A 12,953-nucleotide genomic window follows, 5' to 3' on the forward strand; every position below is an offset into this window, starting at 1 on the left:
TTTCCAGGACAACGGGGGCTGTGGAAAGTACGCCAGGTGTCGTTATATGGGCAACGGAGAGAGGAACTGCTCCTGCACTGGAGGAAACATAGGAGATGGTTTTGACTGCCGTGGCAAGACCCGCACGGTGAGTCACTGGTGTGTGTGTGTGTGTGTGTGTGTGTGTGAATAGGAGCAAACTGTGTGTGTGTGTGTGTGCGTGCGTGCGTGCATAGGAGCAAACTGTGTGTGTGTGTGTGTGTGTGTGAGTGAATAGGAGCAAACTGTGTGTGTGTGTGTGTGTGTGTGTGTGTTTGTGTGTGCGTGTGTGTGTGTGTGTGAATAGGAGCAAACTGTGTGTGTGTGTGTGTGTGTGTGCGTGTGTGTGTGTGTGTGTGAATAGGAGCAAACTGTGTGCGTGTGCGTGTGCGTGTGTGCGCTCATGTGTCTATGAATTAATTTTCCAATGGATATTTGCAGGAGATATTTCGCCAGTCAGAAGCTGCGTTGTACCGTCGCATAATGATGGTGAGTCTGTGTGTTGTTGTAGGGTGGTACTGACATTTCACTTCTCTATGTTATAAAATAAAATGTTACCAAGACAAATAGGATTATTCACACTCTGCATATTTTTGATGAGGCTTGTGGTTCTCCAGGTGTCTGATGTGAGGAGTCTGTATGGGGATGGGCCCTTCACTACATTCATACCTCCTGCAAACAGCAACTTCTCAGTATGTCAAAGAATTTATTATTATTTTTTTTTCAATGTTCCTGTGTGTAGGACGGGTCTGCGTATATATGTGTGTGTGTGTGTGTGGTGTGTGGTGTGTGGTGTGTGTGTGTGTGTGTGTGTGTGTGTGTGTGTGTGTGTGTGTGTGTGTGTGTGTGTGTGTGACTGTGCGTGTGCTGTGTGTGTGTAGCATACACCTGGGCTCATGTTATTGTTATGGTGTGTGTGTGGGTCTCTGACCCACCCCTGTGTAAACTCTCTCTCCAGATAGAGGCATGGGAGTCACAGGGCCGCAGCTCAGACCTGGCTAACTACCACATGGTGTCCTGTGAGACTCTAATGCTCTCTGACCTCAAGACCACCTCAAAGGCTGTGGCCGTCTCCGGACACCAGCTCACCTTCAGCCTCAAGGAAGTGAGTCCTCAATGACACCCTATTCCCTTTATTGTGAGTCCTCAATGACACCCTATTCCCTTTATACTGAGTCCTCAATGACACCCTATTCCCTTTATACTGAGTCCTCAATGACACCCTATTCCCTTTATAGTGAGTCCTCAATGACACCCTATTCCCTTTATAGTGAGTCCTCAATGACACCCTATTCCCTTTATACTGAGTCCTCAATGACACCCTATTCCCTTTATACTGAGTCCTCAATGACACCCTATTCCCTTTATACTGAGTCCTCAATGACACCCTATTCCCTTTATACTGAGTCCTCAATGACACCCTATTCCCTTTATACTGAGTCCTCAATGACACCCTATTCCCTTTATAGTGAGTTACTTTGACCATTTCTGGCTCGGACAAGGCTTACTTCTCCAAATGCTACTACTCCAAGGCTTACTACTCCTAGGCCTACTTCTCCTAGGTTTACTTCTCCTAGGCCTACTTCTCCTAGGTTTTCTTCTCCTAGGTTTACTTCTCCTAGGCCTACTACTCCTAGGTTTACTTCTCCAAGGTTTACTTCTCCTAGGCTAACTACTCCAAGGCCTACTACTCCAAGGCCTACTACTCCAAGGTTAACTACTCCAAGGTTTACTTCTCCAAGGTTTACTTCTCCTAGGCCTACTTCTCCTAGGCCTACTTCTCCTAGGCCTACTACTCCTGGGTTTAATACTCCTGGGTTTAATACTCCTGGGTTTAATACTCCTGGGTTTAATACTCCTAGGTTCACTACTCCTGGGGTTACTACTCCTGGGGTTACTACTCCTGGGGTTACTACTCCTAGGTTTAATACTCCTGGGTTTACTACTCCTGGGTTTAATTCTCCTGGGTTTAATACTCCTGGGTTTACTACTCCTGGGTTTAGTACTCCAAGGTTAACTACTCCCGGGTTTACTACTCCAAGATTTACTACTCCTGGGTTTACTACTCCTGGGTTTAATACTCCTGGGTTTACTACTCCTGGGTTTAATACTCCTGGGTTTAATACTCCTGGGTTTAATACTCCTGGGTTTACTACTCCTGGGTTTAGTACTCCAAGGTTAACTACTCCCGGGTTTACTTCTCCAAGGTTTACTTCTCCTAGGCCTACTTCTCCTAGGCTGACTACTCCAAGGCCTACTACTCCAAGGTTAACTACTCCTGGGTTTACTACTCCTGGGTTTACTACTCCTGGGTTTACTACTCCTGGGTTTAATACTCCTGGGTTTACTACTCCACGGTTTAAAACTCCAAGGTTTAATACTCCAAGGTTTACTGCTCCAAGGTTTACTACTCCAAGGTTTACTACTCCTGGACGTAATACTCCTGGCTTTACTACTCCAATGTTTAATACTCCTGGGTTTACTACTCCAATGTTTAATACTCCTGGGTCTACTACTCCAATGTTTAATACTCCTGGGTTTAATACTCCAAGATGTAATACTCCTGGGTTTACTACTCCAAGATTTACTACTCCTGGTTTAACTACTCCAAGGTTAACTACTCCTGGGTTTACTACTCCTGGGTTTAATACTCCTGGGTTTAATACTCCAAGGTTTACTACTCCTGGGTTTACTACTCCAAGATTTACTACTCCTGGTTTAACTACTCCAAGGTTAACTACTCCTGGGTTTACTACTCCTGGGTTTAATACTCCTGGGTTTAATACTCCAAGGTTAACTACTCCAAGGTTTACTACTCCAAGGTTTAATACTCCAAGATTTACTACTCCAAGATTTACTACTCCTGGGTTTACTACTCCTGGGTTTACTACTCCTAGTTTTAATACTCCTGGGTTTACTACTCCTGGGTTTACTACTCCTGGGTTTACTACTCCTGGGTTTACTACTCCTGGGTTTTATACTCCTGGGTTTTATACTCCTGGGTTTAATACTCCAAGATTTACTACTCCTGGGTTTACTACTCCAAGGTTTACTACTCCAAGGTTTACTACTCCAAGGTTAACTACACCAAGGTTTACTACTCCTGGGTTTAATACTCCTGGGTTTACTACTCCTGCATTTCATACTCCAAGATGTACTACTCCTGGGTTTACTACTCCAAGGTTTACTACTCCTGGATTTAATACTCCTGGCTTTACTACTCCAATGTTTAATACGCCAATGTTTAATACTCCTGAGTTTACTACTCCAAGGTTTACTACTCCAAGGTGTACTACTCCAAGGTGTACTACTCCAAGGTTTACTACTCCTGGATTTAATACTCCTGGCTTTACTACTCCAATGTTTAATACTCCTGGGTTTAATACTCCAATATGTAATACTCCTGGGTTTACTACTCCTGGGTTTAATACTCCAAGGTTTAATACTCCAAGGTTTACTACTCCTGGGTTTAATACTCCAAGGTTTAATACTCCAAGGTTTAATACTCCAAGGTTTAATACTCCTGGATTTAATACTCCAAGATTTACTACTCCTGGTTTTACTACTCCAAGGTTAACTACTCCAAGGTTTACTACTCCTGGATTGAATTCTCCTGGGTTTAATACTCCAAGGATTAATACTCCAAGATTTACTACTCCTGGGTTTACTACTCTAAGGTTTACTACTCCTGGGTTTAATACTCCTGGCTTTACTACTCCAATGGTTAATACTCCTGGGTTTACTACTCCAATGTTTAATACTCCAAGGTTTACTGCTCCTGGGTTTACTACTCCAATGTTTACTACTCCAAGGTTTACTACTCCTGGGTTTAATACTCCATGGTTTAATACTCCATGGTTTACTACTCCTGGGTTTACTACTCCATGGTTTAATACTCCATGGTTTACTACTCCATGGTTTACTACTCCTGGGTTTACTACTCTTGGGTTTACTACTCTTGGGTTTACTACTCTTGGGTTTACTACTCTTGGGTTTACTACTCCTGGGTTTACTACTCCTGGGTGTACTACTCCAATGTTTAATACTCCTGGGTTTACTACTCCAGGGTTTACAACTCCTGGGTTTAATTCTCCAATGTTTAATACTCTTGGGTTTACTACTCCATGGTTTACTACTCCTGGGTTTAATAATACTGGGTTTACTACTACACTGTTTAATACTCCTGGGTTTACTACTCGAAGGTTTTCTACTCCTGGGTTTACTACTCCTGGGTTTAATACTCCTGGGTTTACTACTCCAATATTTAATACTCCTGGGTTTACTACTCCTGGGTTTACTACTCCAAGGTTTACTAGTCCTGGGTTAACAACTCCTGGGTTTACTACTCCTGGGTTAACTACTCCTGGGTTTACTACTCCTGGGTTTACTACTCCTGGGTTTACTACTCCTGGGTTTACTACTCCTGGGTTTAATACTCCTGGGTTTACTACTCCTGGGTTTACTACTCCTGGGTTTACTACTCCTGGGTTTACTACTCCTGGGTTAACAACTCCTGGGTTTAATACTCCTGGGTTTAATACTCCTGGGTTTACTACTCCTGGGTTTACTACTCCTGGGTTTACTACTACTTACAACTTTTGACTAGACTAAAAGAGTTTAGCATCATACAATTTGCATGCCAGAGGATTTAATTCTTAAAAGTCTAAGCCATTGGAGGTGGGTTCTAAGCTAACATATGGAATTGTTTTAAGAAGGTGAATTCATTTAGCTATTTCATGTTGAATTGTAGGACCCCTTTAGGTATCAACAACAAAAAGAAGAAAGTGATTTGATAAAGATTGAATTTGGCCTTTACTACTACTATAGCCTAGAGAAACACATTGAATAACACATTCATAAATGACAAAAAAGACAGTCCAATTTTTTTAAATTTTAAATATAGTGTCCTATATCTAGGAGATAGAAGAAAGCTCAGAGAGAACACCATCATGTTCATGAGAGCCCAGTCTTTCCATAGAAGGGTCAAATTAATTTATAGGCCAAACCGTTTTCGTGAAAAGACCGATTTTTCGGAATGTCACCTGGTCTGACAAACAGAGCTGTCGTTCTCCCACTTTCCACCGCAGATGCGGAAGGCCGACAAATATCACTAGCTTAAAAACTGACTGGTTTTTATGGGCCTTTTTTATTACGTAAATGTTTTATTGGAATTCTCTTTCGTGTTGGTCTATTAATTAACTTGATGTCACCAGGCAGGCCAAAACTCCATCCCACCAAAATGGGATGAAATTTCAGGTGTTCTTTTCAAACAGCTCTTACACTAAAAGGGCATTAAAAATTATTTTCACAATTTCACAGAATTTTTCCAACCTCATAGTGTGGAAATGTATATAAAAACACAGGAAATCTCTCTTTCTCCCTCCCTCTTTCAGGGCTCTGTGTACATTAATGATGACGCTAGGATAGTCTCCAGTGATTATGTGACAGCTGATGGTGTGATCCACTACATTGACAAGGTCCTCACCCCATATGACCTGAAGGATCAAAAGGCCATACCATCCAAGGTAGGCTATGGCTTCATGTATGCCACTTAGCAGACACTTTGATCCAAAGCTACTTACAGATATAGCGTGCATACATTTTCCATATGGGTGGCATCAGCGGGAATCAAACCTATGATCCTTGGCTTTGCAAGCTCCGTGCTCTACAACAGAGATGGGCACCCTATTCCAATACTATGTAGGGATTTAGGGTGCTGCCATTTGTGGACGCAAATCACAATTTAATCCCCAAATAGGTTTTATTCATTTGAAAATCACTCGTGAATAGGGATTCATATTTTCCTGAAAATCTACCAAGTTTAAATTCTGGGGAATAATTCATATTTATCCCGAGAGTCCAAAGAAATACAGTAAAAAATATCAGAAGTCCCAATTTAAAGCGTTTAAAACCAAGATGGTCACTAAGCCAGGGGCGTTGCGCCACCTTGTCTGCTTGGATGCGTCACTAGAAAAAGGTTTCAGAGCAAATTAAACTCATATTTAGTAATGATAGAGTAACTATCTATGATCGCTAATGAAATTGCGAAACAGGACGTTCATAAATTCCCGAGCGCTATGTTCCTCAATTCATTCAGCGGGTTTTCTGATCAGGGCGCACAGGCTTTTGCGTAGTCAAATCATACAAACTTTGTAACTGCAGTCAAACAAAAGTCAAATGACAAAAGTTGCTAAACTTCCTCATTCAACGAATGACAGAATATCACCTGTATTTGTCGAAATCGAGTTGATGGTTATACAGAAAGCTGATCAGCCCCTGACTAACAGAGAGATGAAGAGTGGAAATGTTTTAAGTATCAAAGTATCTTAACGGGGACTGTTTTAAAAAAACATCCATATCTACTGTCATAGCGTTTGTTGATCACACGTTCTCTACCTAAACCCTATATGGGCAGCAATACGAGACAGCATGTTCTGTCGTAAAAAAAATATGTTGTTCTGCCCCTGAACAAGACAGTTAACCTACTGTTCCTAGGCCATCATTGAAAATAAGAAATTGTTCTTGCCTAGTTAAATAAAGGTTAAATCAAATCTGTCATAGAGGGATTCTGATGTACATAGGCCAGATGTGCTCTGATAATGCATCCTATGGGTTAAAGAATAAAGTTAGGAATTTTTCAGGACTCAGGATTTGGGGTTTCAGTGGGATTGAGACTGGATAGGAACATAACCTAGGCTCTAGGACAGGAGGAGACTGGATAGGAACGTAACCTAGGCTCTAGGACAGGAGGAGACTGGATAGGAACATAACCTAGGCTCTAGACAGGAGGAGACTGGATAGGAACATAACCTAGGCTCTAGGACAGGAGGAGACTGGATAGGAACATAACCTAGGCTCTAGGACAGGAGGAGACTGGATAGGAACATAACCTAGGCTCTAGGACAGACTGGATAGGAACATAACCTAGGCTCTAGGACAGACTGGATAGGAACATAACCTAGGCTCTAGGACAGGAGGAGACTGGATGGGAACATAACCTAGGCTCTAGGACAGGAGGAGACTGGATAGGAACATAACCTAGGCTCTAGGACAGGAGGAGACTGGATAGGAACATAACCTAGGCTATAGGACAGGAAGAGACTGGATAGGAACATAACCTAGGCTCTAGGACAGGAGGAGACTGGATAGGAACATAACCTAGGCTCTAGGACAGGAAGAGACTGGATAGGAACATAACCTAGGCTCTAGGACAGGAGGAGACTGGATAGGAACATAACCTAGGCTCTAGGACAGGAGGAGACTGGATAGGAACATAACCTAGGCTCTAGGACAGGAGGAGACTGGATAGGAACATAACCTAGGCTCTAGGACAGACTGGATAGGAACGTAACCTAGGCTCTAGGAGAGGAGGAGACTGGATAGGAACATAACCTAGGCTCTAGGACAGGAAGAGACTGGATAGGAACATAACCTAGGCTCTAGGACAGGAGGAGACTGGATAGGAACATAACCTAGGCTCTAGGACAGCTCTAGGACAGGAGGAGACTGGATAGGAACATAATCTAGGCTCTAGGACAGGAGGAGACTGGATAGGAACATAACCTAGGCTCTAGGACAGGAAGAGACTGGATAGGAATATAACCTAGGCTCTAGGACAGGAGGAGACTGGATAGGAACATAACCTAGGCTCTAGGACAGGAGGAGACTGGATAGGAACATAACCTAGGCTCTAGACAGGAGGGGACTGGATAGGAACATAACCTAGGCTCTAGGACAGGAGGAGACTGGATAGGAACATAACCTAGGCTCTAGGACAGGAGGAGACTGGATAGGAACATAACCTAGGCTCTAGGACAGGAGGAGACTGGATAGGAACATAACCTAGGCTCTAGGACAGGAGGAGACTGGATAGGAACATAACCTAGGCTCTAGGACAGGAGGAGACTGGATAGGAACGTAACCTAGGCTCTAGGACAGGAGGAGACTGGATAGGAACATAACCTAGGCTCTAGGACAGGAGGGGACTGGATAGGAACATAACCTAGGCTCTAGGACAGGAGGAGACTGGATAGGAACATAACCTAGGCTCTAGGACAGGAGATGACTGGATAGGAACATAACCTAGGCTCTAGACAGGAGGGGACTGGATAGGAACATAACCTAGGCTCTAGGACAGGAGGAGACTGGATAGGAACATAACCTAGGCTCTAGGACAGGAGGAGACTGGATAGGAACATAGCCTAGGCTCTAAGACAGGAGGAGACTGGATAGGAACATAGCCTAGGCTCTAAGACAGGAGGAGACTGGATAGGAACATAACCTAGGCTCTAGGACAGGAGGAGACTGGATAGGAACATAACCTAGGCTCTAGGACAGGAGGAGACTGGATAGGAACATAACCTAGGCTCTAGGACAGGAGGAGACTGGATAGGAACATAACCTAGGCTCTAGGACAGGAGGAGACTGGATAGGAACATAACCTAGGCTCTAGGACAGGAGGAGACTGGATAGGAACATAACCTAGGCTCTAGGACAGGAGGAGACTGGATAGGAACGTAACCTAGGCTCTAGGACAGGAGGAGACTGGATAGGAACGTAACCTAGGCTCTAGGACAGGAGGAGACTGGATAGGAACATAACCTAGGCTCTAGGACAGGAGGGGACTGGATAGGAACATAACCTAGGCTCTAGGACAGGAGGAGACTGGATAGGAACATAACCTAGGCTCTAGGACAGACTGGATAGGAACATAACCTAGGCTCTAGGACAGGAGGAGACTGGATAGGAACATAACCTAGGCTCTAGGACAGGAGGAGACTGGATAGGAATATAACCTAGGCTCTAGGACAGGAGGAGACTGGATAGGAACATAACCTAGGCTCTAGGACAGGAGGAGACTGGATAGGAACATAACCTAGGCTCTAGGACAGGAGGAGACTGGATAGGAACATAACCTAGGCTCTAGACAGGAGGGGACTGGATAGGAACATAACCTAGGCTCTAGGACAGGAGGAGACTGGATAGGAACATAACCTAGGCTCTAGGACAGGAGGAGACTGGATAGGAACATAGCCTAGGCTCTAAGACAGGAGGAGACTGGATAGGAACATAACCTAGGCTCTAGGACAGGAGGAGACTGGATAGGAACATAACCTAGGCTCTAGGACAGGAGGAGACTGGATAGGAACATAACCTAGGCTCTAGGACAGGAAGAGACTGGATAGGAACATAACCTAGGCTCTAGGACAGGAGGAGACTGGATAGGAACATAACCTAGGCTCTAGGACAGGAGGAGACTGGATAGGAACGTAACCTAGGCTCTAGGACAGGAGGAGACTGGATAGGAACATAACCTAGGCTCTAGGACAGGAGGGGACTGGATAGGAACATAACCTAGGCTCTAGGACAGGAGGAGACTGGATAGGAACATAACCTAGGCTCTAGGACAGACTGGATAGGAACATAACCTAGACTCTAGGACAGGAGGAGACTGGATAGGAACATAACCTAGGCTCTAGGACAGGAGGAGACTGGATAGGAACATAACCTAGGCTCTAGGACAGGAGGAGACTGGATAGGAACATAACCTAGGCTCTAGGACAGGAGGAGACTGGATAGGAATATAACCTAGGCTCTAGGACAGGAGGAGACTGGATAGGAACATAACCTAGGCTCTAGGACAGGAGGAGACTGGATAGGAACATAACCTAGGCTCTAGGACAGGAGGAGACTGGATAGGAACATAACCTAGGCTCTAGGACAGGAGGAGACTGGATAGGAACATAACCTAGGCTCTAGGACAGGAGGAGACTGGATAGGAACATAACCTAGGCTCTAGGACAGGAGGAGACTGGATAGGAACATAACCTAGGCTCTAGGACAGGAGGGGACTGGATAGGAACATAACCTAGGCTCTAGGACAGGAGGAGACTGGATAGGAACATAACCTAGGCTCTAGGACAGGAGGAGACTGGATAGGAACATAACCTAGGCTCTAGGACAGACTGGATAGGAACATAACCTAGGCTCTAGGACAGGAGGAGACTGGATAGGAACATAACCTAGGCTCTAGGACAGGAGGAGACTGGATAGGAACATAACCTAGGCTCTAGGACAGGAGGAGACTGGATAGGAACATAACCTAGGCTCTAGGACAGGAGGAGACTGGATAGGAACATAACCTAGGCTCTAGGACAGGAGGAGACTGGATAGGAACATAACCTAGGCTCTAGGACAGACTGGATAGGAACATAACCTAGGCTCTAGGACAGGAGGAGACTGGATAGGAACATAACCTAGGCTCTAGGACAGGAGGAGACTGGATAGGAACATAACCTAGGCTCTAGGACAGGAGGAGACTGGATAGGAACATAACCTAGGCTCTAGGACAGGAGGAGACTGGATAGGAACATAACCTAGGCTCTAGGACAGCTCTAGGACAGGAGGAGACTGGATAGGAACATAACCTAGGCTTTAGGACAGGAGGAGACTGGATAGGAACATAACCTAGGCTCTAGGACAGGAGGAGACTGGATAGGAACATAACCTAGGCTCTAGGACAGGAGGAGACTGGATAGGAACATAACCTAGGCTCTAGACAGGAGGGGACTGGATAGGAACATAACCTAGGCTCTAGGACAGGAGGAGACTGGATAGGAACATAACCTAGGCTCTAGGACAGGAGGAGACTGGATAGGAACATAGCCTAGGCTCTAGGACAGGAGGAGACTGGATAGGAACATAACATAGGCTCTAGGACAGGAGGAGACTGGATAGGAACATAACCTAGGCTCTAGGACAGGAGAAGACTGGATAGGAACATAACCTGGGCTCTAGGACAGGAGGAGACTGGATAGGAACATAACCTAGGCTCTAGGACAGGAGGAGACTGGATAGGAACATAACCTAGGCTCTAGGACAGGAGGAGACTGGATAGGAACATAACCTGGCTCTAGGACAGGAGGAGACTGGATAGGAACATAACCTAGGCTCTAGGACAGGAGGAGACTGGATAGGAACATAACCTAGGCTCTAGGACAGGAGGAGACTGGATAGGAACATAACCTAGGCTCTAGGACAGGAGGAGACTGGATAGGAACATAACCTAGGCTCTAGGACAGGAGGAGACTGGATAGGAACATAACCTAGGCTCTAGGACAGGAGGAGACTGGATAGGAACATAACCTAGGCTCTAGGACAGGAGGAGACTGGATAGGAACATAACCTAGGCTCTAGGACAGGAGGAGACTGGATAGGAACATAACCTAGGCTCTAGGACAGGAGGAGACTGGATAGGAACATAACCTAGGCTCTAGGACAGACTGGATAGGAACATAACCTAGGCTCTAGGACAGACTGGATAGGAACATAACCTAGGCTCTAGGACAGGAGGAGACTGGATAGGAACATAACCTAGGCTCTAGGACAGGAGGAGACTGGATAGGAACATAACCTAGGCTCTAGGACAGGAGGAGACTGGATAGGAACATAACCTAGGCTCTAGGACAGGAGGAGACTGGATAGGAACATAACCTAGGCTCTAGACAGGAGGGGACTGGATAGGAACATAACCTAGGCTCTAGGACAGGAGGAGACTGGATAGGAACATAACCTAGGCTCTAGGACAGGAGGAGACTGGATAGGAACATAGCCTAGGCTCTAGGACAGGAGGAGACTGGATAGGAACATAACATAGGCTCTAGGACAGGAGGAGACTGGATAGGAACATAACCTAGGCTCTAGGACAGGAGAAGACTGGATAGGAACATAACCTGGGCTCTAGGACAGGAGGAGACTGGATAGGAACATAACCTAGGCTCTAGGACAGGAGGAGACTGGATAGGAACATAACCTAGGCTCTAGGACAGGAGGAGACTGGATAGGAACATAACCTGGGCTCTAGGACAGGAGGAGACTGGATAGGAACATAACCTAGGCTCTAGGACAGGAGGAGACTGGATAGGAACATAACCTAGGCTCTAGGACAGGAGGAGACTGGATAGGAACATAACCTAGGCTCTAGGACAGGAGGAGACTGGATAGGAACATAACCTAGGCTCTAGGACAGGAGGAGACTGGATAGGAACATAACCTAGGCTCTAGGACAGGAGGAGACTGGATAGGAACATAACCTAGGCTCTAGGACAGACTGGATAGGAACGTAACCTAGGCTCTAGGACAGGAGGAGACTGGATAGGAACATAACCTAGGCTCTAGGACAGGAGGAGACTGGATAGGAACATAACCTAGGCTCTAGGACAGGAGGAGACTGGATAGGAATATAACCTAGGCTCTAGTACAGGAGGAGACTGGATAGGAACATAACCTAGGCTCTAGGACAGGAGGAGACTGGATAGGAACATAACCTAGGCTCTAGGACAGGAGGAGACTGGATAGGAACATAACCTAGGCTCTAGGACAGGAGAAGACTGGATAGGAACATAACCTAGGCTCTAGGACAGGAGGAGACTGGATAGGAACATAACCTAGGCTCTAGGACAGACTGGATAGGAACATAACCTAGGCTCTAGGACAGGAGGAGACTGGATAGGAACATAACCTAGGCTCTAGGACAGGAGGAGACTGGATAGGAACATAACCTAGGCTCTAGGACAGACTGGATAGGAACATAACCTAGGCTCTAGGACAGACTGGATAGGAACATAACCTAGGCTCTAGGACAGGAGGAGACTGGATAGGAACATAACCTAGGCTCTAGGACAGGAGGAGACTGGATAGGAACATAACCTAGGCTCTAGGACAGGAAGAGACTGGATAGGAACATAACCTAGGCTCTAGGACAGGAGGAGACTGGATAGGAACATAACCTAGGCTCTAGGACAGGAGGAGACTGGATAGGAACATAACCTAGGCTCTAGGACAGACTGGATAGGAACGTAACCTAGGCTCTAGGAGAGGAGGAGACTGGATAGGAACATAACCTAGGCTCTAGGACAGGAGGAGACTGGATAGGA

The 12,953-nt window shown here is 45.6% G+C and overlaps 1 protein-coding gene across 2 annotated transcripts in view; it reads left to right on the forward strand.

Moving 5' to 3' along the window:
* stab1 (stabilin 1) overlaps nucleotides 1-12,953 on the forward strand; it is a 204,171-nt gene that overhangs the window by 118,816 nt on the left and 72,402 nt on the right. For both annotated transcript variants that reach the window (XM_029774197.1, XM_029774196.1), the window contains exons 45-49: nucleotides 8-127; nucleotides 460-507; nucleotides 636-710; nucleotides 977-1,123; nucleotides 5,412-5,543. In XM_029774197.1, the coding sequence (XP_029630057.1) occupies nucleotides 8-127; nucleotides 460-507; nucleotides 636-710; nucleotides 977-1,123; nucleotides 5,412-5,543 (522 nt within the window). The remainder of the gene's footprint in view (nucleotides 1-7; nucleotides 128-459; nucleotides 508-635; nucleotides 711-976; nucleotides 1,124-5,411; nucleotides 5,544-12,953) is intronic.

The sequence above is a fragment of the Salmo trutta genome, chromosome 14 (assembly GCF_901001165.1).
Source record: "Salmo trutta chromosome 14, fSalTru1.1, whole genome shotgun sequence".
NCBI lineage: Eukaryota > Metazoa > Chordata > Actinopteri > Salmoniformes > Salmonidae > Salmo > Salmo trutta.